The sequence below is a fragment of the Saccopteryx leptura genome, chromosome 1, assembly GCF_036850995.1.
Source record: "Saccopteryx leptura isolate mSacLep1 chromosome 1, mSacLep1_pri_phased_curated, whole genome shotgun sequence".
NCBI classification, from domain to species: Eukaryota; Metazoa; Chordata; class Mammalia; order Chiroptera; family Emballonuridae; genus Saccopteryx; species Saccopteryx leptura.
This window is the reverse complement of record NC_089503.1, coordinates 287,244,152-287,271,086: the sequence shown is the minus strand read 5'-3', so window position 1 is coordinate 287,271,086 and position 26,935 is coordinate 287,244,152. Positions and strand designations below refer to the sequence as shown.

Genomic DNA, 26,935 nt, shown 5'->3' with positions numbered 1-26,935 from the left:
CGGAGCCGCGAGACGTTATGGCGGCGTCCGAGGAGCGTGCTTCTCCTGAAGCGCCCCAGCTGGCGGTGGAGGAGGAAGAAACTAAAACATTTAAAGACCTGGTGAGGGTGGATGACGGTGGTTTATTTTTGCACTGCGGCCGCCAGGCCTTAGATCCCTGTTGGTGGTGTACAAAAGCAGCTGGGGCCTAGCGTAGGTGTCCCCCAGAATTTCGAGGCTCGGGTTCCGGACGCGCTTCCTTACGCTCTGAGTTTGGGTCGTGGCGGTGGCCGTGGGTGGGGGTGCCCGGCTCCGGGAGCCTCCATGTGCGCTTTTCTCCGTTTTGGCACTGCGCTGTTTGTGTCTGTCCAGGAGATTGTACGCGCAGCGAATCGGCTTAAAAAAAAAATAAATCTCGAGCTTGAGGTGAGATGAGCAGGTTTGAATTCTGACCCAGCCTCTCACTGGAGGCAAGTTGTATCCCTCTGTGTCTCATTTTCCACGACTGTAAATTGGGGAGATACTGATAGAAGTATGAGGGTTAAGTGAAGCACGGCGTGTCCAGCCCTTGGCTTCGGCCCGGTGAGTGGGCAGTGTCCAGTCAAGCTCCTCGCTCGCAGCGTTCGTGCACCTGGACGGGGCGGGCGCACCCCAGATCCTTCTGAGTCAAAATGTGAGGGATGCAGGCACCTGTCCCCGGCAGGGGGGCTCTCACAGTCATTCAGTTAGGAGGGAGACGAGTGTGTGTTTTTGGCTGAAGTTGTTTTTCTGAATTCAAAGGGTGTGACCGATGTGTTGTGTGAAGCTTGTGAGCAGCTGGGATGGACAAAGCCCACCAAAATCCAGATTGAAGCCATTCCTTTGGCCTTACAAGGTAGGTTGAAATGAAATAGGTGGCCCGGTACAGATTCAGTATGAAGTTACACTCAAGTATTTACCACTTTTGAGAGGTATTGCTTGCATACATCAGGTGAAATAAATATATGGTCACTAACGACACGAAGTGGGTGTTTATTGGCTTTTGAGTAAGTTCTTTGCGGGTTTCACTGAGCTTACTTTCTAGAAGGGGATTGAGTGCAGCAGATGCTGACTTGAGGGAAGCACTGGATTAAATTGTATTAACAAGAACCTTGTTAGAAATTGTGAGTAATAAGTGCAGATTTCCATGAGGTGCCTGGAACCTATGTTAGTTTATAGAGGTGTTGAGAGCTTTTGCTGTAGATCGTACTTATCACAGGCAGAAGAGTGGCTGATGATGAGTGGGACTGACACTAACAGGATGAACTATAATAGGAGTAGAGGTGAAATCCTGTTCTTAGATTCACAGAACTCTGCTTTATTGGATTAAGGTGGGCAGTAAAGCAGACCCAGAAGTGCTCATTGAAATTAAGATCCTTAGAGGAAGTGAATGGAATCTTGGGTACATTACCAGAAGAGAAGGGTGACATTTTGGGGGTTTCATATTCATTTTGAGAATCAAATAAGAATTGAAGATTTTCTCCCCAGAAAAAGAATATATAAATTATATCTATACATAAAGTTTACCCCTTGCCCTGAATTCTTCTCCCACAAGTCCAAGGTTAATAACGGAACTAGCTCTAGAGCAGGGGTCCCCAAACTTTTTACACAGGGGGCCAGTTCACTGTCCCTCAGACCATTGGAGGGCCGGACTATAAAAAAAACTATAAACAAATCCCTATGCACACTGCACATATCTTATTTTAAAGTAAAAAAACAAAACGGGAACAAATATAACATTTAAAATAAAGAACAAGTAAATTTAAATCAACAAACTGACCAGTATTTCAGTGGGAACTACGCTCCTCTCACTGACCACCAATGAAAGAGGTGCCCCTTCCGGAAGTGCGGTGGGGGCCGGATAAATGGCCTCAGGGGGCCGCATGTGGCCCTCGGGCCGTAGTTTGGGGACCCCTGCTCTAGAGAGAGAATGGTGTTTTGCATTGTTTAGAACACACCTAGAATAATGCTAGGCTTAGTGCTGGGAACCAGCTGAGTGGTGATGTATGTCTCAAGAATAGTCACAAATAGCCTGACCAGGCGGTGGCGCAGTGGATAGAGTGTCGGATTGGGATGTAGAGGACCCAGGTTCGAGACCCCGAGGTCGCCAGCTTGAGCACGGGCCCATTTGGTTTGAGCAAAAGCTCACCAGAGGTCTCTGGCTCGAGCAAGGGGTTACTTGGTCTGCTGAAGGCCCGCGGTCAAGGCACATACAAGAAGGCAATCAATGAACAATTAAGGTGTTGCATTGCGCAACAAAAAACTGATGATTGATGCTTCTCATCTCTCTCCATTCCTGTCTGTCTGTCCCTGTCTATCCCTCCTCTGACTCTCTCTCTCTCTCTCTCTCTCTCTCTGTCTCTGGAAAAAAAAAAAAAAAGAATAGTCACAAATAAAGGAACCGAGTGCATGTGGTCTGGAGAAGAGTAAAGTTAGGGATTGGCATATGACAATTGACTTTAATGATTTGAAGAGCTGTTGTGTGGAAAAAGAATTAGATTTATTCTTTGAAATTCAATTTGCTTATTCCATAAATAATATACACTAATATGTAATGGTTTACTAAGTATCTGATACAAGTATAAAGCACCAGGAGTTAAGATTCTACCTTCTTTTAGAGATAATTACAAATTTATTGCAAGCTGAACCAGGACATAATGTTAGCAAAACAAGACTTATAGAGAGCACGCTGACAGCTGTCGGGGTGAGAGGGCTGGGGGAGCTGGGTGGGATGTAAAGGGGTTGAGCAAAAAAGAGAAGCTCATGGACTGAGACAACAGTGTGGTGACTGTGGGGGGCTGATGGGGGAGGTGGAGGAGGTTATGGGGGATAAAGGTGATAGATGGAGATTTGATTTGGGGTGGTGATTGGACAATACAGTGTATAGATGATGTGTTGTGGAATTGTGCACCTAAAACCTGTATAATTTTGTTAACCAGTGTGCCTCTATTAAATTCAATAAAAGGATAAAAAAGTTACATTCAAAGTGCAGTAAGGGAGTAGAATAGATTATTTCTAATTGAAATGGATTAGAGGAAATTTGTTTAATTTTTTTGGCTGGGGAGTTTGGAAAGACATTAGAGTCGAACCTTGAACACTGAATAGGATTTGGGCATTTAGATATGATGCTAAGGGAGGACCTCCTAGGCGTAGGGAACATGAAAAGAGCCAAGATGGCTGGAAAACAGGGGCATGTATGGAGACCTGCAAGTACTTCACAAAGTGGTGGGAGGGATGGGTGAAGTGATGGGGGCCAGTTCATGGAGGGCTCGAATGCTGGGTAAAGGAATTTGGTCTTTGTTCCATATTCAGTGGAGCAGCTTTAGAGATGACTTTTTAGCAGAAGGAAATCTGTAGAGTTGTATTCTTGGAAGATTAACCTCACAGCTATGTCAGATAGTATAGAGATGAAAGATTGGAGGCTGGGAGATCAATTAGGCCATTGCAATAATTTTGGCAGTAAATAATGGGTGGGGTGGTGATAGTGAGAATGAAATAGAGAAGCTGATAGAAAAAGAATCATTGTAATTAAAAGAATCATTGTAATTTAAAACCAGTTTGTTGAAGTGGAAGGCAAAGGCCGGGGAAATCTCAGATTATTGCAAGGTTTCTAGCTTATGTATTTAGGACATATGGGTGTACCAGTCATATAAAAGGCAAACATGAGGAAAGATAGTCAGGAAAAGGAAGTTAAGTTGGAAATAATTTCAGGTACCAAAGGGATTGAGATGCAAAGTTGGAGTATAGGTATTAGAGCATAAGAGCCAGAACTGGATAGAGACCTCATCTCCAAACAGATTGTAGCTGAACATGTGAAAATGGGTGAGGTGCAGGATGAGATGATAGAGAGGAGAAATGGAGGCTCAGTAGCGGAATGAAAATCATGAGTACAGTTGCACCAAATTAGGCCAGGGACAGTGCAAGGAAGGGATAGGAAACACTAGCTTGTTTAGAGAAACTAGGAGGGTAAGGATTGTATAAAGGCCACTCGTGGGGAAGAAGCCTCAGCAGTGCTACAGTGGCGCTCAAATAACAAAAAGAAGGGTTGGTACGTTCTGACTTTTTCTTGCTTAAACTACAACACGGGGGGGAAAAGCATCAAAATTAAGTGGCAGTAGTAATTCTAAAGTTATAACATTTTCAAAAGTTTGCGTTTAATGCAGAGAAATAGGAGTTGATGAAAGATTACTGGGAACTGAGTAATGTGATTGACATAATCACATGGTACATGCATGTATTCTTATTCTTGAGCTTGTCTTACTTTAATGAGCAGTTTACAAATGCTTTGAATCTACCGATTCTGGCCCTAAGCAAATGATTTAAATAATCTAATAAAGTTTTTCTCTTTTCTTCTTTAAAATTTTCATTTGAGTACTAATGAGGGGGTCAGTTTCTACAGTTACTGAACCCTGAGTTCCTCCATTGTTCTTAAACTTATAACAGTCCTGAAAGGTAGGAATGATTATTTTATTGGTGCGATTGAGGCTCACAGGGTTAAGTACCTTTGCCAGGTCATGTAACTGTTGCTGGGGCAATTTGAATATAGGCTCTGCCAGCTGGAAAGCCTGTGTTCTTGGCCCTCTATCAGGGTTTTATACTGGAGAGAACAAAGTTTTGATGGTTTTTGAGGATGCTTTCCTTCCCATCTGTTTAATGTATTAAGTTTATTTCCATTTTAGAGATCACTCAAAGTCCTCTAGGAATTTCAGAGTTTTTTGAATGGCTGCTATATACCAAGTGCTTGAGTTAGTTGCTGGCAATGTGGCAGATGGATATGAATTTATTCTGCTTTTTAATGGAGTTTTTGTATTCTAGCGTGTTCTACACAGATACTTCCACTAAGAGGCTTAGGGGTTGTGAGAAGACAAGGAGATAATAGAGAAAAATTTTAACCAACTTTATAAACTGAGTATTGCTCTGATGGTATCAAAAAAAATTGAAAGCAGTGCCAAGTGTCAGTAGTTGGTGGCAGTGGGCATTGCTCACAGCCACATGATTGACTTAAGTTCCTCTGTGTCCCTAAATCTTTTTTTTTTTACATCCTTTCTCCCAGAATTTTAATGTTTCCCTTGACAGAAAAAAGAGGACAGATCTTGGTGTGTGTGTGTATTTTCTTCTTTCTGTTCTTGAGGGCATGTTGTGGTACACAGACAGGGAGCATGGAATCCCCAAAGAACTGGGGGATAAAAAAGCTTTGGGAGTTCTTAGCTCACACATAGGCGGATGCTGTTGGAATTCACTGTCACCTATTCCAGCAACTAAGGGGAATAGTAAAATTGATAGATGAGTGTGAAACTTGTTTCTACAACCTTCACGAAATTACTTCATTTTCTGGTCTAATAATTCATGTTTGTGTGTGTGTGTGTGTGTGTGTGTGTGTGTGTGTATGTGTGTGTGTGTACAGTGATACCTCGGTTCTCGAACATAATTCGTTCCGGGAGAACGGTCGAGAACCAAATTGTTCGAGAACCGAAACAATGAAACCCATAGGAAATAATGGAAACTGGATTAATTTGTTCCAAGCCCCAAAAATATGCCTATTTACTGGTGCTTTCTCACAAATAACGACTTCATTGATGCTGTCACCTGCTAACTCTTTTTCTTTAATGAAAATAAGAAGCAGCTTCTCCATTTCCTCCATTATCTGAGGCCTTTGCTTTGTTAACAATGTAACACCTTTGGCAACATTGGCAGCCTTTATAACAGCTTTATTCTTAAGGAAAGTTGAGATAGTAGATCTTGGCATGCCATACTCAGCAGACAGATCTGAAACACGTGTGCCCTGTTCATATTTGGCAATGATTTCTTTTTTCAGCTCAATCGTTGTTCTCACAGCTTTCCGCTTACCTTTGTCTGCATTACCACTTCTGGCTTTCTTTGGACCCATGTCTAAGGGTTAAATTCAGTGTACAAAGCGTGCACAAAGCGTGAGTCTCTCCACAAAGCGTGAGTCTCACCACAAAGCGTGACTCTCTCCACAAAAACGTGATTCTCTCTCTCCACAAAGCGTGACAAAGCGTGACTCACACTGATGACGCAGGCAAGGCGCGCTCGGCCGAATGAACGCCATTCGGCTCAACTCGGCTAATCTCGGACGTTCGAGTTCCAAATATTTGTTCGGATTCCAAGACAAAATTTTCTCGAATTTCCTGGTCGAATACCGATTTGGTCGAAAGTCAAGGCGTTCGAGAACCGAGGTATCACTGTATATATATATATAGGATATATATATATATATCCTATATATATATATATTTAAGCGCATGAGAGGCAGACAGACAGGAAGGGAAAGAGATGATAAGCATCAACTCATAGTTGCGTCGCTTTTAGTTGTTCATTAATTGCTTCTCATATGTGCCTTGATGAGGTGGGGGAATGGCTCGAGCTGAGCCAGTGACTCCATGCTCAAGCCAGCGACCTTTGGGCTCAAGCCAGTAACCATGAGATCATGTCTATAATCCCACACTCAAGCCGGTGACCCTGTGCTCAAACTGGTGAGCTCACACTCAAGCCAGCAACCTTGGGTTTCAGACCTGGGTCCTCATCGTCCCAGGTCGACACTCTATCCACTGTGCCACTGCTGGTCAGGCCATATACTTTTTTGGAAAACACTGATATTAATGGATAAAAGATTAAAGGGTGAAATTCACTAGACTGTACTGGTTGGTCTGGCATGGTAGATCCTAGTTTATTAAATCTAGTGATTGTTTATGCAATGGATATTGAAAAGTCCATTCTATTTATCAGCCACTCCCCTTTCTTGAAGCTCTTTTCCGTTTTAATTTCAGGTCAGTATTGTCTTCTCATGTCTTTCTAGCCATTCTCTGTTTTGTTTTTTGTTGTTGTTAATTCTATCTTTATCCTCTTTTTTCCACTCTCTAAAACAGTTTCTCATCTAGTTCTGAAGCTCTAAGACTGTTAGTGAGCCCCACCCAGTGCTCATCAAAATCACCTGTGGAGCTCCTTTTTTTTTTTTTTTTTTCCAAAGATAAAAGCCAGGAGGCAGTTCATAGACTCCCTCATGCACCTGACCGGGATCCACCTGGCGTGCCCACCAGAGGGCGATGCTCTGCCCATCTGGGGCGTCACTCCGTTGCAGCTGGAGCCATTCTAGCACCTGAGGCGGAGGCCAAGGAGCCGTCCTCAGTGCCCACGCCAACTTTGCTCTAATGGAGCCTTGGGAAGAGAGAAAGGAAGGAGAGGGGGAAGGGTGGAGAAGTAGATGGGCGCTTCTCCTGTGTGCCCTGGCTGGGAATTGAACCTGGGACTTCTACATGCCAGGCTGTCGCTCTACTGCTGAGCCAGCCGGCCAGGGCCACCTGTGGAACTCTTAAAATAGTAAAGCTTGACCAAGCAGTGGTGCAGTGGATAGAACATCAGACTGGGACATGGAGGACCCAGGTTTGAAATCTTAAGGTTGCCAGCTTCAGTGTGGGCTCACCAGCTTGAGTGCCGGGGTCGCTGGCCTGAGTGTAGGATCATAGACATGACCTCATGGTCACTGGCTTGAACCCAGGGTCACTGGCTTGAGCAAGGGGTCACTCGGTCTGCTGTAACCCCCCGGTCAAGGCACATATGAGAAAGCAATCATTGAACAAGGTGCTGCAGCGAAGAATTGATGCTTCTCATCTCTTTCCCTCCCTGTCTGTCTGTCCCTGGCTGTCCCTCTCTCTGACTCTCTCTCTGTCTCTGTCAAAAAAAAAAAAAAAAAAAAGAGATTTCAGGGCTCTAGCCTAGACCTACTGAGTCAGAATTTCCAAGTGTGGGACCCAGGCATTCATAGTTATTAACAGCCTCATAGATTATTCCAGTGTGTCTGCCCCGGGGGGAGCATCGCTAGTAAATCGGTCATGGCTCCCACCTCTGTATTTCTAACCCACATTTTTCTTTTGAGCCCAAACAAGTATGTCCAGCTGAATTTTAGATATTTCTCTCTGAGCATACTGCAGGAACGTCAGGTTCTCTATATCCAAACCAGAGTCCTTGTTTTCCTCACCAGAAAACTAATTTTTCTGTAGCCTGTCTCAATTTTTGGTCTTGAGTTTCCCAAGCTGGAAACCTATGTGTCAAATACATTTCCTTTTGTTACTTTCTAAGTCTCACTTGTTCACATTCTTTCTTTGTTGTCTCAGTTTGGGCAACCATCATAACTCCCCTGGTATCCAATTGAGCTCTCTTTTCCTGTGTGCTCTCCACTCTGGGAGTTTGGGTCATTATAGATTGTAAGGAACAGAATCATGTTCAGGTCACTTCATGGTCAAGGGGCTTATTGTGGGGGTAATGTCTAGGTAAGGAACCGTCATCAGCAGTTACAGTCAAGGAGCACTGTGAACATCATCAACTGTGGAGGTTGTTCGTTCCCACCGAGCATTGTTCTAATGGTTTTGGCTTGGGAGGTGATTTCTAAGTCTTATCAGTAGTGGCTTGATTGGTGATAACAAACCAAGGGCACCTAGTCTTAAAGAATTACTTAATACAGTCTTTCCTCAGAAGATGTGACTTGGATAGTTTAGCTCCTTGACTCCTCCCTGCACGCCATCAGGTCTACTTTATCTTCCTAAGGAATAACATGGGTCATTATTTGCCTGCTTCAATAAGAAGACATCAGAACTCTTTAGCATGGCTTTGGACCCTGATGGCAAACCTTTTTATAAAAACCGCCCACTTTTGGCCCTGGCCGGTTGGCTCAGTGGTAGAGTGTCTGCTTGGCATACGGAAGTCCTGGGTTTGATTCCCGGCCAGGGAACACAGGAGAAGCGCCCATCTGCTTCTCCACCCCTCCCCCTCTCCTTCCTCTCTGTCTCTCTTTTCCCCTCCCTCAGCCAGGGCTCCATTGGAGCAAAGATGGCCCGGGCGCTGAGGATGGCTCCATGGCCTCTGCCTCAGGCACTAGAGTGGCTCTGGTCGCAACAGAGCGACACCCCCTGGTGGGCGTGTCGGATGGATCCGGTAGGGCGCATGTGGGAGTCTGTCTGACTGCCTCTCCGTTTCCAGCTTCAGGGAAAAAAACAACAAAAAAAACCCGCCCACTTTTGCAGTGCTGGTCAACCTGGTGCCTCCCGCCCAGGGCTTTCCAGCTTTCATAGTGGGCCAATCGTGGTGCCCTTTGGTTGCTCTGCTACCGCCCACCATGAAAGCTGTAATGCCCACTAGTGGGTGAGAGGGACCAGGTTGACCAGCACTGCAAAAGTGGGCGGTTTTTATAAAAAGGTTCACCATCACAGCTTAGGAGTTTCCTTTCTAGCCTCATTCTTCCCTCCTTTCCCCTTAAGACTTCTGTGTTCCAGCCACATTGTACATCTCACTCTCCTTGCACGCTGTGCTTTTTAAATCTTTCATCTTCTCGTCCTACATCATACGGGAATATCCGTCCTTCTATGCTTCCACATTTAATTTACCCATCGCCTCTTTTAGCCTTTCCTGACTCCTTAGGGTAGTGAGTTACTCCTTTGTGTTCTCACTGTACTGTATTTTGCAGGGGTTATATTAAAGCCCTTATCACATTATAACGTATTTTTGTATCTCATTCCTGGATATTGAGCTTATGTAGAACAGAGACCATGTCTTCTGTCTACTCGACCTTCCTCTGCCCCCAATTCCTCGAATATTTATTCAGTATCTCCTCTGTGCCCAGCGTTGTGTCATTGTAAAAAATGTGGGGAAATAGAGAGAAATGTGGGAATATTTCTTTGCTATTAGATGCTTTCCTTCCTTTTTTTTCTCCCTAGGTCGTGATATCATTGGATTGGCGGAAACTGGCTCTGGAAAAACAGGGGCCTTTGCTTTGCCCATTCTGAACGCACTGCTGGAGACGCCCCAGCGTTTGTTTGCTTTAGTTCTCACCCCGACTCGAGAGCTGGCCTTTCAGATTTCAGAGCAGTTTGAAGCCCTGGGCTCTTCCATTGGAGTGCAGTGTGGTAAGTGTCTAAGAAGAAAGGGGTCTTTGGGTTTTTCTTTTTGGTTTTTTCTTTTTGTAGGGTCTTAGGCTTTTTTCACTGGTTTGGAGTGAGTGAAAGAATGTAAGAAGTATGATTAGCAGAAGTTTATTGACTGAAAAGTTGATTTGATATTTTAGCTTTGGGGAAAGTTATAAATTTAAGAGAAGAACAAATTTAAGTAGAAATCTAGCATTTGCTTTAAATGATGATCAATAAACTATGGAAAAAATTAAGGATCTCCTTTTTTTTTTTTTTAATTTCTATAGCCGTGATTGTAGGTGGAATTGATTCCATGTCCCAATCCCTGGCCCTGGCAAAAAAACCACATATAGTAATAGGTGAGTAGTTGCCAAAGGTAAAAGACACTGACAGTGATGAATTGGAGGAAATATACCAATATTGGGTGTAACTCACTTGTGTGGAAATGTTAGCGGCAAATGTGGACATTGGTTCTTGAGTTCAACTAAGAAGGAATTCAGAGCCAAGAACTCTAGCGCAAGAGGAAGTTTATTAGCAAGCCCAGTGAAAGCACACTTGGAAGGAAGATGTGGGGACTGCTCAGAGAGCTGCCCGGGCTGGTGGCAGGGGCTCATTTTCACTCCTTTTTTAAGTTGATCTGTTGGGGCCTGTCCCATTGTCTCCTGTGAGTTGCATGAAACTGTTATCTGACCCCTGTTCCTCCTCTAAAAGGGTCTAAACCACAAGACTAATGACATACTAGGGGAGGAAAGGTCACACTGGGGGCAAGGTCCTAACCTAATAGCTGTTTTCCCTGGATTTTCCTGTTGCTAGGCACTCAGGACTTTCCACCCCGGTGACATTCCATACCTGGCCTATCATTCCTTCTCTGCTCCTGCCTAACTACTTTCTCTATCATTCCCTCTCAAGGAGTCTTGGCTCTGAATTCTTTAAGGAAAAGGGGTGTAGGGTCTCTTCTGTAGCTGCTTCCTGCTGAAGAGGGGTGGAGTTTTCTTTCAGAGTCAGGTGATCCTTGCCCTCTGTCAGAGGGACGATGAGCCCTGGACAGGGAACGAAGTTGTGATGATGTCCAGTGTCAGTAAGGAGCATATTCCAGGAGTGTGAGTAGGGCTTGTCACCTGCTGATTTGGCAGTCTCTTTAAAGAGGAGTTTGAGGTCTCCAGTTCGCTCGCAGGAGTAGTCTGGATGCTGAGTGGGTGTCAGGTCTTCTGGTACGTAAGGTTCAATTCTGGTGTGATATATCCAGCTCACAATCACAGGTACCTTGATGGCTGTAGTGGTGGATAACAGTACAGGGAAGGGGCCCTTCCAACATGGAGTTAGTTGGTCTTGAGAGGACCTGTCCTTCAAGGTTTTTATAAGTACTTGAGTTCCCAGCAGGAAGGCTGTCCTTCCCAGGTCACCCACCCCAGGGGTAGGGAGTCATTTATTGCCATATTCCTGGATGACCCTTGGACCTTTCTGAAGAAGATTATATATTCCTTTAGTGTATGGGATCTAGAATTGAATAGGAGATCTGAATATTGGGAAGGTAGAATTTTTTAAGGGCTTAGTTTTAGAGAGGATCGTGGGGCCATTTGTACCAGTAGAAGAGCTATGGAAAGGGTTTCAACCCATGAAAGAGCTGTTTCCTGGCTCAATTTTCTAATGATGGACTTTAAAGTGAAATTAGTTCTACCTTTCCCGATGCGTGGGGCCTCCATAAGGAGTGGAGGTGTACCAAATTTCAGGGAGGTAGCTAGTTTTCGGGTGACCTGGAACACAAAGGAGGGCCTGTGATCACTCCGTAGGGACTGTGGTAGGCTGAATCTGGAGATGAGATCCCTACTAAGGCCTTTGCCACCTCCAAAGCTTTTTCAGTTTTAGCAGTACTGAATTCAGTCCATCCAGTAAAAAAGCCAATGAAAACCAAAAGGTATTTTAGACCAGGGGTCCCCAAACTTTTTACACAGGGGGCCAGTTCACTGTCCCTCAGACTGTTGGAGGGCCGGACTATAAAAAAAACTATGAACAAATCCCTGTGCACAATGCACATATCTTATTTTAAAGTAAAAAAACAAAACGGGAACAAATACAATATTTAAAATAAAGAACAAGTAAATTTAAATCAACAAACTGACCCGTATTTCAATGGGAACTATGCTCCTCTCACTGACCACCAATGAAAGAGGTGCCCCTCCCGGAAGTGCGGCGGGGGCCGGATAAATGGCCTCGGGGCCGCATGCAGCCCACGGGCCGTAGTTTGGGGACCCCTGTTTTAGACCCTTATATTTTGGCACCTGGATGAAGTCTAGTTGGCTCTTCGCCTGGATAAGTCCCTTGTTGTTGGCCTGGACGGACTAATGGAGGAGATGGAACTCTCTTTGGGTTATTAAATTGACAGGTAGGACAACTTGTACAAATAGCTTAGATTGTCTTATATAGGCTCTTCCCCCAAAAAAGAGAGCGGCACATTATGAAGCGGTCACATTCAGAGTGGCAACATTCATGTAAAGATTTAAGTATTTTTTATATTTTCATTGAACTACCTGGGGGAGGTATTATTTTCTGTTATTGGTTTACTCCTTCTGTGTTAAGGGTATATATAGCCTCTGTGTTCTGCCTGTTCCTTCTCTGAGTAGGTGTACTGGGGTCTGGGAAGGGAACGTGTGGCCCAGGGAATAAAACCCCTAGTAAGGAGGGTTTCTGAGCTGCAGCCTCTGCGGTCTCTCTGCTGAATTACTTCCCTGTGTTATCTTGGAGTTGTCTCATTGGGGTCCTCTACAGTAAACTGCAGCTACTTCTGCCAGTTTCATGGTAACTTCTAAAAGGGAGGGTTAGACTCTGAGGGCCATATTTAATGGGGGTATTCTGTGCAGTTAGGAACCCCTTTTTTCCCCAGATGGCAGCATGGGCACGTAGGATTAGAAAGGACTCTTTGGAATCAGTATAGAGTGTTACTCGTTTCCCCTGTGTGGGTTCAGGGCTCTAGGAAGAGCACTAGGTTCAGCTGGGGCAGAAGTGCAGGGAGTTGGTGTAGGGCTTATTAGCTTCAGTGACAGAGTGGAGAGAGACCATAGCATAGCCAGCCTTTTGGATATTCTTTGCTACGAAACTACAGTACTCCCATCAGTGAACATATTTATTCTGAGTTGGGGAGGGGTTGATTCTGAAAATCGGGTCAGCTGGAATTAAGTCTGGCTATGACCTTGGAGCAGGAATGGATTAGCATAGGTTGCTTTCTGTTGGTCATAAGGTGGCCAGATTTGGGGTGTGACTGACTGATACTGTTGTATCTGGGTTTTCTAATAAGATAGATTGATATTTGAGTGGTTGGCTAGCAGTGACCCAGAGAGGCCCCTTTAACTCTAAGAGGGCCTATCTGATGGGGAGTGGATACTTCTAAGTGCTATCTGGCCGTGAGTTTGAAGGCTTCTTCTACTGGAACTGAAAGCATCCTGGCCATCCCCGATTTATTGGGTTTAGTCTTTTAGAAAAATAGGCTACACTAGGATAGCTTATTGTTCACAAGGACTAGGTTAGTCCTTGAGTAGTACAGACATTCATGTACGTCCATGTGCCTCCTGACCATCCAGAGTACGATCGATTTATTTTAGAAATGTGTAAGGCAACATTAAAAAAAGGCAAATGTATGTTCTTCTTGTTTCCATAAATTGGTTATCAAACAAACATGATTTTAAGTTAATAAAACTAACTGGAACTAATTTCATTTTTTTAAAAAAACCTCACTACTCAAAGGGTGAAGACTCCTAGATTTACCCCCTGTTTTTCTGTAAGAGGTAGTTGGAAGGGCTTGCCAGTTCAGAGTAGCTTACTGTCTACATCTACTACCAGGTGGGAGGGAGAGGAGAGGGATCCAGAGAAGGTTGTTAAGACCGAGAATGCGGCTTCCTTATCCAGTAGAAAATCATTAGTCTTACCTGCACTTCCAAGGTTGCCCTGGCCTCCTTCTCTGTGGTGTTGATGTTTTATCCTGGAGCCAGATGGTGCCCAAAGTCCCTTCAGTCTAGGGCCGGAAGGGGGACCGTGTCTGACCCAGGATCCCTGTGGTTCCTGGGACAGTCCCTCCTCCAGTGTCCATGCTCATGGCAGAGTGGACAGCGGCCGGGAGGCTTACCTCTCTTGGGGCACTTGTTCTTCCAGGGCAACCTGGACCTCTGTGACCTGAGTAGCTGGACTGGAGTGCGGCTGATAACTGAGTCTGTCTCTGATCTTTATGCCTCTCCTTCAAGAGGAGCCTCTCCTCCTCCTTTAGATCCCGAATATAGAAGATGGATGAGGCTGTGTTAAGAAGGTCTGGGATAGAGGTATGGGGTCCTAAAGAGAGCTTCTGAAGTTTCCTCTGGATATCAGGGGTGGCCTGGGTTAAAAACAAGTCTTGTAAGACTTGTTGGCCAGCCTCTGAGTCAGGGTCTAAGTTAGTATATTTAATGATAGCTTCCCTTAATCTCTCTAGGAAGACTGTGGGATTTTCTTGGGGGCCCTGGCTTATAGTTGCTATCTTTGTGTAATTAATTTGTTTAGGTCGGCTCTGTTTCATTCCCTCTAGAAGGCATACTAGATAATGGTCCCGGTTCCGTGTTCCTTGGGAGGTGTTATAGTCCCATAAGGGGTCGGTGGCAGGTACAGCAGTCATCCCTGTGGGGTACTGGGGGTTTGTCATATGCATGCCATCCCCAAATTGGATGGCTGCCTCTATGATCTTGTCTCTTTCTCCTTTGGTTAGGGAGTGAGTGAGGATTACATGGATGTCCCTCCAAGTTAGATCAAAGCTTTGAATTAACTTCCAGAACTTTTCTATGTACCTGTCTGGATCTTCTGAGAATTTCCCTAAGTCCTGTTGGATTTCTTGTAAATCTTTCATAGAGAAAGGAACATATATTCTAATAGGAATCCCTACTGGTCCTGATACTTCTTGTAAAGGGCCGGTTAAAGTAGATTGGAGAGGTCTTGGGTAGGAGGGGAAAGGGACTGGAGCCCGACTGGGGATGTTTTCTGCTTCCTTCGGGGCCAAGGGGCGGCAAGGAAAAGGAGAAGTGTGGCCCCGGGGAGGTAAAGGAGGCAGGGGCTGTGCATGTGGTACAGGAATGACAGAGGGACCTAGTTTACAGGTAGTGCGTAGCTTAGGCTTGTCCCTGAGAGCCTTGAAAACTTGGATATATGGAACCTCTGTCCATTTCCCTTGGGAGCAGCAAAATAGATGTAGCTGTAAAATAGTATTAAAATTAATGGTGCCGTTAATAGGCCAAATCTCTCCGTCACCCAGTTTATACTGGGGCCAGGCCGTGTTGCAAAAGAAGATTATCCTCTTTTTCTTGAGGGACTGAGGGTCAAATTTCTCCCAGTTGGCGAGTATGCACCCCAAAGGGGTCTCTCGAGATACGGTGGGCTGGTTTCCCATCTACGGAGAGACAGATACATGATAATCTGAGAGTTAGAGGTGTCTTTGCAAGTCTCCGGACTGTTCTGGGCTGTCCTGAAGTATAGTAACATGGGTACCCTGAGCCCTGCCATCTAGGAACTACCCTTTGTGTGGAGTTCTTATCTTACCCCATGCTCTGAGAGCAGCCTTACCAACCATCACAGTGGTAGTTAGGCACTTTGCTCAGACATGTGGCCTTAACTCCACATGGTTAATGAGTATGGCCCATACCTCAAGTGAGGCATGCCTCAGTTGATGACCCCTGGGCTAGCCAGCCTGCCAGAGGTCCCCGCCCTTTGTGTCTTTCTGTACAGTGAGTGCCTGTTACCTCCAAACCCTTGGGAGGAAACCCGTCCTATAACTATGGCCTTCTTTATTCAGTAAAAACTGTCATTTACCTCTGGCCTCATTAGTTGGGCTACTGTTGCCCTTCTTTTCATGTTCCCAGCAGCGCTGGTCCTTTAAGAAACCTAGTAGGGAGAGGGCAGCCACCCCTAAAAGGGAAGGACTAAAGAGCTCCATTTTGGCCATCTTACGTTGACTTCACTTCTGGTTAAATCTTCCCATTTCTGTAAGTACTTGCAAGTAAAGGCTTCCTATTGTATATCTGCACGAGTATTAATAGGGCCTGGGGCCTGGGGGTTTTCAGGCTTTGAGGCACTATTTCTCATGTTAATTTTAGTTTCATTTTGAGACCTGCAGCGTCTGAACCAATTTCTAGGGATAATGTGTAGTGGGTTGAAATGTGCCGCTCATGGGTAGAGACCCAAGGGCTGCCACTTTGTGAGCTGCTTCAGCCCTCTTAGGTGTCTCAGTTTCTCCCCGGCTGTCAGTACAACCGTGGGGGCTTGGAGCACTAGGTCAGCAGCCTTTATGTGTGTGTTTCAGACAAGTCAGTTATTAAGAGTTGTGTTGGAATTCCTTACGGGACTCCTGCTCATCTTGAGGGATACCCTGTGACACCTCCACATAGATTATTAGTCACCACATATAATATTAGTCACCAAAATTTGAGCTAAAGGGAGTTAGTGCCCCTTATCTTTGGAGCTGAACAGTTTAGGCTCTCATTTATCCAGCAAAAGGTTTTGTTCAGACTCTTAGAAAACAATTCCAATTGAAAAGCCAAAGTTAAAAACCAGTCACCATTTTTTTTCTCCTGTCCTGAGTTACCTCAACTCTTATCCTTAGCATGGGTTATCTCAACCCTTAACCTTGAGGAATTTTTTTTTTTAAACAGCTCAGATAAAGTCAGAGCCTCTTACCTTAAAACAGGGAGATCCAGAATTCCAGGAAAAACATCCAAGTTCACTTGATGCAAAGTAAGGAGTCAGTGGGGCACAGTGGCGCCTGCTGGTACCTTGGGCTCGGGTCCAGGTCTACAAGGTGGTCCTGGGTGGGCTTCTTTGGATTCCTGCTGCACTGTGCGAAGTATATGTCAGTGTAAGAAACATCCAGCACTCGCCCCTTTAGGAACAGGCCTGTCCTTTCCTGTTCCCTCCCCGTCCCCCCAGGCTCATTTTCCTTGCCTCTCTTTCTCCTAAGCTCCAAGGGCCCTTCTTTTGCCTCTCTAACTTGTTTCCTAAAGCCTATTTCTTCTACTTCTGTGACTTTATAAACTTTCTTTTATATATATATAAAAAAAGCGCCTGACCAGTGGTGGTGCAATGGATAGAGCATCGATCTGGGATGCTGAAGGCCAAGGTTCGAAACCCTGAGGTCTCCGGCTTGAGCATGGCTCATTTGGCCTGAGCACGGGGTTGCTGGCTTGAGCAAGGGGTCACTGGCTTGGCTGGAGATCCCTCCCGCCAAGGCACATATGAGAAAGCATTTCATGAACAACTAAAGTGCTGCAACTAAAAATTGATGCTTCTCATCTCTCTCTTCCTGCTTCTCACTAAATAAATAAATAAGTTCATAAAATAAATATGAACAAACAAACAAATAAATGTTCAGACCGAGAAGGGTGATGAGACAATCCGGGTCACGGCACCAGGTGTTAGTAGCGAAATGCAGACTTCGGTTCTTGAGTTTGACTAAGAAAGAATTCAGAGTCAAGAACTCTAGTGTGAGAGAAAGGTTAGCAAGCAAAGCAAAAGTACACTCTAAAGGAAGAATTGAGTTGGCTGCTCAAAGAGCTGCCCTTGGGTGTTGGCAAGGGCTTCTTTTAGCTAGGAGGGCTTAACTGCTTCCTCTTGAAGCTGACCTATAGGGGCCTTTCCCATGTCATCTGTCCTTGTATGGATGTCCATATGAGGCTGTTTTCCAGCCTCTTGTTCCTCCTCTAAAGGGGGGTCTAAACCACATGACTAAATGACATGTTATGGGGGGAATGGTCACCCTGGCGGTGAGATCCTAGCCTAGGATAATAGTTGTTTCTCTAGTTTTGCCCGTTGCTAGGCACCCGGGACTTTTGCCCTGGTGACATTCCTTACATTGCTGCTCTGCTCATGACTATCTACTTTATCAGAAGACTTTGAAGAATGGATTTACCGTGTTTCCCCATGTATAAGATGCACCCTTTTGGGAAAAATTTGGCGTCTAAAAACTGGTTGCATCTATACAGTTGTTATAGATTTTTTTGCTTGCATTTCCCTCTTTTCCATGCTTGTTTTTGAGCTCATTATTGTAGTTTTGTTTGTTTTTTACTTGCATATCTCACTTTTTTGTACTTTTTTTTCAAATTTTGGGCCCCAAAATTAAGGTGCGTCTTATACATGGGAGCATCTTATACATGGGGAATATGGTATGTAACTAATGTTTTAACTTTGAAATTGAGGGGAGGAGGAAGGGCTTGGTAACTTTCTTTCCTTTTGTCCTTGTTCTTAAACATTGCTCTTTCTTCTCAACCTCTCTTGGTAGCAACTCCTGGTCGACTGATTGACCACTTGGAAAATACAAAAGGTTTCAACTTAAGAGCTCTCAAATACTTGGTCATGGATGAAGCAGACCGAATATTGAATATGGATTTTGAAACAGAGGTGAGCTCTCCATTTCTTTCCTCCTCGTAGAACATCTAAAGTGCCCTGTTTTGCACACCTGCCTACGTGGAGTGCTGCAGCGTTCTCAGCTCACTTAAACAACTCTGTTGCCTTTTTCATTCTTGATGCTCTTCCCATTGTTAGTGCCTCAGCATCCTCTCTAGAATATAGTCTGAGTTTGATTTCAGAGTTGAGGAATATCAAAATCAGGTTTTCTCTTCCATTTTATTTGATTTAGACCTCTTCCATACACCTTAAAGTATCTGTTTCTTTTTTTAAGAATCTGTTTTTTTGATGACCTACTTATTAAAGCTTTAGTTGTTTAATACCTATTCTTGACTTTTCTCTTAGATTAGTTCTGTACATGGGGAGATATGGTAAGTACTGTATAACAGCTTAACTCATTTTCTTAACTCCTGAGATATACAGAATAAGTTTTGTGTTTAATTATAGTAGCTGTGTGTGTGTGTGTGTGTGTATGCGCGCGCGCGCGCGCGAGAGAGAGAGAGAGAGAGAGAGAGAGAGAGAGAGAGAGAGAGACAGGAACAGAAGACAGGAAGAGAGATGAGAAGCATCAATTCTTCGTTGCGGCACCTTAGTTCATGGATTGCTTTCTCATATGTGCCTTGACTGGGGGGCTACAGCTTAGATTAGTTCTAATCTAATTAAATTTTTATTTTTCTCTGAATCACAACATTTTTTTTTACAGCATTGGTATGGTATCAAATAGTAAATATTTTGTAAATTTTAGCTGGATCAAATTGAATTTTTGAATCCCCAAATTCCTACAGCGCTGCATTTAGTTTGTTGCTCTGTTCTTTATCTTCTTCACAAAGATTATTTGCAGGTGTCCAGTCTAAGTATTATATTGGTATTCTTTCCTCTTTGTGCCTTAGGTTGACAAGATTCTTAAAGTGATTCCCCGAGATCGGAAAACATTTCTCTTCTCTGCTACCATGACCAAGAAGGTGAAATTTTCTAGGACTTCTGATTTCTTTTTTATAAGAATCAATAAATGCAAACAATAACGATAGCAACAATGGAAAGAACATTTGGGAATCAGTGTACTATTCCAGATTTCTTTTTCTTTAGGTACAAAAACTTCAGCGAGCAGCACTGAAGAACCCTGTGAAATGTGCTGTTTCCTCTAAATACCAGACAGTTGAGAAACTGCAGCAATATTATATTTTTATTCCCTCTAAATTCAAGGTGAAGTGTTTACTTTGATTATTTCTTCCTCTCCCTCTTCTTCCTCACGAAAGCATCTAAAAATGTCTCAAGTCTTCATTAGCTGAGAGTTTTGCTACAGATTGGAGTTCTTTGTGTTTGCTTTAGAGGGCATGCTGTGGTTATATTTATCGCTTATAAAATCTAACACTCCGGGAATTCACCCCATACTAAATAAACCACAGTGATGAAATCATGATATAATTCCTTCCCAGCCCCACACTTGAGGTGGTTTTTCTTTTGTGCTTATTTGGCTTTTTTGTAGTCAAAGGACCCTTGTGTTGTGCCTTGATGTGAGGAATTTCCTGGTTGCTGAGTACAGATCTCCTTGTACTTGGCTTGAGGCTGTATGTGAAATTCATGGTTCGCAGAGATAATAGTGCTGGTTAAGGAGTACAAAGCTAGCAGCTAGGGGTCTGGATAGTTGAGAAGCAACTATAAGCTTAGTCTTTTATGTAATTTGTATTTCCGGGACTCTAACCTTTTCTTCTGGGTTCAATTACTTTTTTTGGTTTGCAACTTAGGATACCTACCTGGTTTATATTCTAAATGAATTGGCTGGAAACTCCTTTATGATATTCTGCAGCACCTGTAATAATACTCAGAGAACAGCTTTGCTACTCCGAAATCTTGGATTCACTGCCATCCCCCTCCACGGACAGATGAGTCAGGTAAAGATTCCATAGCATCATCCATGGTGAACTATTGGTGTGAGAAAGATAGACCTTGTAGCAGTATATTTGTACAGTAACAACACATGACATCAGTGCATCATCCTGTGATTGTTGATTTTTATGGGCTTTGAAGTGTTGCTCTGGGTGCTTCCTTCCTCCTTTCAGGATAGCAAGAGGCTCCGATTGGAATATTCCATGGGTAGCTGTCTGGTATGGAAGCAGTTGGTTTATTCAGCCCTAGTGCTGCTAGTGATTTTCTGGTCTCTAAGGATTTTTAACAAATTATTTCCCAATTATCTCTCTACTGTGTTAATTCTTATTTCATGTTAGTATTTTTTAGTCTTAGTCTTAAATATTTTTTTTTGTTGCTTCCATGTTTCCTTGTGACCGTAAAGTCCAATCTGGACCTAGGGGGAAATACCCTTTAAAAAATTTCTGTCTCATATATATTTAATATGCCTGGTTGGTATGTCTTAGATTCCAAGAGTCCTTAAATTGTTTTTATTTTTGTGCCTTGGCTGGTTGGCTCAGTTGGTTAGAGTGTTGTCCTAATATGTAAAGGTTGTGGGTTCAATCCCCAGTCAGGGCACATACAGAAACAGATCGATGTTTCTGCCTCTCCCTTCCTCTCTCTCTAAAATCAGTAAGTAAATTTTTAAAAGATTTTTTTCTTTTATTATTTCAGAGCAAAAGACTAGGATCCCTTAATAAGTTTAAGGCAAAAGCTCGTTCCATTCTTCTAGCAACTGATGTTGCAAGCCGAGGTTTGGACATACCTCATGTGGATGTAGTTGTCAACTTTGACATTCCTACCCATTCCAAGGTGAGTCCTGTCACTGCCCTGATTTTCTAGTCCCAAAATGTGTTTTTTTTCAATTGAGGGTATAATTCACGTATAACATTATATTGGTTTCAGGTGTACAACATAAAGATTCAATATTTTATATAGTGCAGAGTGATCATCACAGTAAGTCAAGTTAACATCTGTCACTACACATAGTAACAAATTTTTTTTCTTGTGATGAGAACTTTTAAGATTTACTCTTTTAGCAACTTTGAAATATGTGATACAGTCCTATTAACTATAGTCACCGTGGTGTACATTAACCAGAAATTTGTACCTTTTGATCCCCTTCACCCATTTCACTCTTCTACCCCCTCCCCAACCTCCTGTAACTACCAAGTGTGTTCTCTGTATCTGTGAGCTCAGTTCTTTATTTTAGATTTCACATATAGGTTAAGATCATATGTTATTTTTCTCTGACTTATTTCCTTAGTGTAATGCTCTTGAGATCCATCTATGTTATGTTACCACAAATGTCAAGATTTAATTTTTTTTTTTTATGGCTGAATAATATTTTATTGCATCCAGAGCATATTTCTAATGAAATGTTTTCTGTTTTTCATTAGTTATAATATCTTTTTTGGAGGGGAGCCTCCATGATTAGTTAAATATCAAAAACTGAGAAAGGTCCTGATTTATTCATTCCGAATCATTTTGCACATGCCTGTAGTTATAATGTTAATAAATGTGAGTGAAGGTTGCCAAAGAGAAGTACTAGATGATCACATTCAGAAGGGCAGATGCAGCATATGCTGAGCTTTGTTGGTCTCATTTCTTTAGAAGTGACACTTGTGATTCCTACTGTATCTCAGGGTTTCTCAACCTTGGCACTGGTAAGATTTGGGGCCAGGAAATTCTTTGTCATGGGTGACTGTCCTTTGTAGGATACCTAGTAGCATTCCTGGCTTCTGTCCATAGATGACATTGTAACAAACAGATAGGTTTTCAGACATTTCCAGATGTCCCCTGGGGAGGACAAAATCAACCCTGGTTGAGAACCACTGGTATCTCTTGGCTGTGTATTTAACTGCTGTCTCATTTGAGTTTCACACTAACTGAGTTTGGGCCTGTCTTTCTTTCTATCCTTGTCTTATAGATGAGAAACCAAGGTTCAGAGAGTTTATGTGATTTGCAGACAGTTGTGTAGCTGGTGGGTGGTGAAACCATAGCTGTGACCGAGTCTGCCTCTAAAGCCAATGCTATTTTTGTCTATACAATGTTAGTGTGCTTTGTGACCATGTGGGTATGCTTTGTCTTTCTATAAAAGAAAGGAAAAGTGGGGTCAATTTTGTTCTACAAGGAGAATAAAAAAGGTGAAGTAGATTTATCTCAATAAATTTTTCAATGCATATTTCTATGTTCCAGCACAGATCTCTTCTGTGCTTTGAGATGACACTCGAACCAGCTGAGCCATCTGGCCAGGGCCACAAGTCTCTTTTCTTTCAAAGGTTTGCAGTAAGACTTTGCATACTAGTTTTTGTATATATTCTGTGTAACTCAAATTTACTTGCCCTTTTTGTTTCAGGATTATATTCATCGAGTAGGTCGAACAGCTCGAGCTGGGCGCTCTGGAAAGGCTATTACATTTGTCACACAGTAAGTGAGCAACTATGACCTTTGTCACACACTAAGTGAAGTGACTTTTGGAGCAGAGCAGTGTGGAGAAAAGAGAAGAACTCGGGAGCAGCCTGACTTGGAACCTGTCTCTACCAGTTACTATAATAGTTACTTAACGTCCCTTATTCCATTTTCATCATCCCATTTCATAAAATGGGAATAATAATACTTACCTCGCAAGGTTTTAATGAAGATTGGAGATGTAGATGTACATGGTCTAGTATAGTATTTGTCATATAAAAGAAAAAAAATACCCCCATTATTTCTTTAACTGCTAGAGCCAGAGAGCAGTGACCTTTCCTTCAACTCAAAGAATTAAAAAACTATTTCTGATTTTTTAAATGTTTATTGGTTTTAGAGAGAGGCAAGTGAGAGAAAGACGGTAACATCGGTCTGCTATATATGCCCTAACCAGGGATCGAACTGCTACTTCTGCGCTTCGGGACAATACTCTAGCCAATTGAGCTATCTGGCCAGGACTTCAGACTTTAGTTAGTTATTTATTTACTTATGTGTTTAAGTAAGAGGAGGGAAGGTAGAGAAACTGACTCCTGCATGTGCCCCGACTGGGATCCCCCCGGCGACCCCCGTCTATGGCCAATGCTCAAACCTCCGCACCTGACGATGACCCTCAGACCAGTTAAGCTGTCCTCAGTGCCCAGGGCCGACGCTCAAACCAATTGAGCCACTGGTTACAAGAGGGGAAGAGGGAGAGCAGATGGTTACTTCTCATGTGCTTTGACTAGGGACCGAACCTGGGACTTGCACACATCGGGCCAACGCTCTGTCCATTGAGACAACTGACCAGGATCCAGGTTTTGTTTTTAAAGGAAGAAATTTTTATGTACCAGCACTTCTCTGGGTGTAAACACTATGTTTGGTGATTTTCTAATGGACTATGCACAGAAGATTGCATTGAGTCATTATTCTGAAAAGGAATGATAGATCTGATATTGTTTTAATACCAGGGCTCCTGTGCTTTGTTATCATGTAATACATAGTTTTAGAGTGGGCCAACATTTGTATTCTCAGTCCACCAAAGCCATGCCAATTTTCCTTCCTCAGATACGATGTGGAGCTCTTTCAGCGCATAGAACACTTAATTGGGAAGAAACTGCCTGTCTTTCCAACACAGGATGACGAGGTGATGATGCTGGCAGAGCGTGTGACTGAAGCCCAAAGGTTTGCCCGAATGGTATGCAGTTGATTTATTATTATTATATTTTGCCAACTTTTTTGCAAATGATAATAACTACATGCTAGACACTATATTGTATTAATCCTTATAATAAACTGCAGGAGCTGGTAATACTTTAACTCCCAATTTAAGATGAGCATGCTAAAGCTTAGAGATGGTAGGTCCATCATTAGACCATACAACTAAGTGGTTGAATCGGGGTTCGACTCATTCTGACCACAGGGACCACAGTCTCAGCCATTGTTCATGTTCCACGTGGTAGGAAAACCTTTGGACTTGAGATCAGAAGGCCCAGCTTTGAGCTTGGATAATATGCCTGATTTCTCAGAAGCAGTTCCTCACCAGTAGTTCCTGTCCTAGTTTAGGGAAGAATACTTACCCTGAACACCTCACAGGGTTTTATGAGCACCAGATAAGCTCATGTAAACTGCATAGTTACCAAGGTGGCAGTAGCAGTAGTAGTAGAGATGAGAAAGTTCAAAAGGAGAAGCCTTGCAAGTGTTAAATCTGCTCCCTGGAGTCTAGTCTGAGGGTAGAGAGACTTTGCCCAGGGGGTGCCTTCTGAGTGGCTGAAGTGAAGACTTGTTTTTATTTTTCTTCTAACATGATATTCTTTGGCATTTTTGTGCACATGTGTATTAGAGGGAAAGTTCAGAAAATACAGAAAGGATTCAGATAGTAAATGAAACATAAGCTACCACCGCTCCTCCCCCCTGCAGAGAACCATTGGTAACATTTGCTGGGGGGTTTTTTCTTTAGCCATTAGATTTTGTCTAATTTATATGATGAACATTTTTCAATTTCAACAAGTTTAGGTCCATGTGATGATTTCATAGCTACAAAGAATTCTGTTATAAATATGTAACATGATTTACATTCATGTGTATTTATGCTTTTTCTAATTTTTGTATTTTAGCTAGCATTGGGTTGAACATCCTAGTATGTACAGCTTTGCATTCTTGTCTTGTTTCCTTAGAATAATTCTTAGAACTGTTGGGCTGAGGAGTATATAAAGGTAAAATTTGCATTGCCCTGTAGAGAGCAGTTTACCCTGTCAGCAAAGGTGTATGTGGATGTTCTCATATTTTGACTGGTAGTAGGTATTAGCATTCTCTTAAATCTTTGCTGGGCTGCCATGTGAAAATAATAGCTTGTTTTAATGTTCATGTCTGACTAAAGAAGGTTACCATTTTCTTATATTAGGATTTTGGTCTTTTTTCCCTTGCTAATGTGAGGTTTTAGGAAGTTAGTCAGTGTTTGATTTTAATTTTAAGGAGGGGAGACCAGGATGTGTTAGTGCAGTGACAGTAATTTATTTTCAATTCCGTCCTTTCTGTTTCCTTGCAGGAGTTAAGAGAGCATGGAGAGAAGAGGAAACGTCCTCGGGAGGATGCTGGGGACAATGATGACACAGAGGGTGCTCTTGGTGTCAGGAACAAGGTGGCTGGAGGAAAAATGAGGAAACGGAAAGGCCACTGATCGCCTTTGTAAAGACCCAGTTTCTGCCGTCTGTTTTGTAAAAGGGGATTGAAGAAGAGAAAGAAACCTCCAACACAGTTCTTCAGACTGAAATCTGTCAGAATGATGTCCGGAATCTGCTCGGCTGATTCAGTACTTGTCCCCTTTCTGTTTGTGGAAGTGTTGTTACTGCAGAGGAGGTTTGCAGTGCTGAGGTCAGGGTTGTCACTGGGCCTCGGCGCAGGCTCCCTGCTCGTGACCTGAGTAGGATGAGGATGTGCTCTTCTGTCACGTCACACGGACCTTTTCCTTTCTTCAACTGCAAGTCAAGGACTAGGTTGATGAAGCGCTGGACCTGTAATTGTAAAGCTTCTACAAATATAAAATGGTGATACTAAGCTATTCCCGCTGGGCTTTATTGGACCTAATATGAAATAATAAATTTAAATGTTATTTTTAAAAGATTGAAACTTCTTGAAAACCTTTATTGGTTAAAGGACTTTAGATTTAAAATCTTGCTCATATGTAAGAAACTAACCGTGGTGGTTACATGGCAAATTCATTGGTTGCCCTTATTTAAGTTACACATTATTTATGACTTTAAAATGAATCAGCAAGCCCTGGCCAGTTGGCTCAGTGGATAGAGCATTGGCCCAGTGTATGCAATGTCCTGGGTTCAATTCCTGGTCAGTGTGCATAGGAGAAGCGACCATCTGCTTCTCTCCTCCTCCTTCTCCCTCTTTTCTCTCTTCCCCTCTTGTAGCCAGTGGCTTGATTAGTTTGTTAGCCTCGGGTACTGAGGATAGCTTAGTTGATTGGAGCATTAGCCCCAGACAGGTTGCTTGGTGAATTCTGGTTGGGGCGCATGCAGGATTCTTATCTATCTCCCATCCTCTCATGTAGAAAAAAAAATCAATAGAGGAACAAGATGACTGATGGCTTTGAAAAGACGTTCCATGTGAAAGGTTGGTTGTTTCTTGGGGATGGAGCAAAGTCCGTAAGTAAGACTGCAGCGTTTCTTAGATCCTTAAATAGATTCACTTTCCTGGTGTCTTGGATTAAGCAGGTGGTTAGGAATGTTGATTTGTTGCAGATTCTTATCCCCAGGTGACTAGATTAAAATCAGGAAGCATCAGAAATACAGAGCAATTCCAAGAGTTGATTTTATCTGCTTGTCATTGGTGCCCATTGGACACGGTTTTCTTTCCTTTGGCCTCATCTATTGGCTAGTTTAATTCAGAAGATGTAAAACTGGGGCATCAGCTCCTGGGGAGGAAGTAGACGCTGGCTGGCACTGTAGGTACTGGCTGGGGCAGGGGAGAGGTGACGGGAATCGAACTGCTCTGAGCTTTGCAGTCCTGAGCAGTTTTGTGCTCTGAGGGCTTTTACACACATAAGATGTCTAATAATTTTTGTTGAATGTAACAGTTTTACTAAAAAAGAGTGTCTGGAGCATCAGAACCAGGATGAAAGGACTGCGGCAGTTTGAGAATGACTTTTGGCAGAATGCAAATTTTCCATATTCGTCTTAATGGAAAGTAAATGTTTTCTAAGAAATTGTGTTTCTTAGAGTACAAGTGTCTGGTGAGAAGTAAAAAGTAGA

At 43.2% G+C, this 26,935-nt stretch overlaps 1 protein-coding gene across 1 annotated transcript; it reads left to right on the top strand.

Moving 5' to 3' along the window:
- Nucleotides 1-25,802, top strand: DDX47 (DEAD-box helicase 47). Its single transcript, XM_066355454.1, has 12 exons — nucleotides 1-101; nucleotides 760-853; nucleotides 9,726-9,914; nucleotides 10,202-10,273; nucleotides 18,196-18,314; nucleotides 19,211-19,282; nucleotides 19,407-19,523; nucleotides 20,066-20,212; nucleotides 20,901-21,038; nucleotides 22,585-22,655; nucleotides 23,742-23,871; nucleotides 25,222-25,802. Exons 1-12 carry the CDS (start codon nucleotides 18-20, stop codon nucleotides 25,351-25,353), a joined length of 1,365 nt encoding a protein of 454 aa, XP_066211551.1. The 5' UTR covers nucleotides 1-17; the 3' UTR covers nucleotides 25,354-25,802.
- The last annotated feature ends 1,133 nt before the right edge of the window (nucleotides 25,803-26,935 follow it).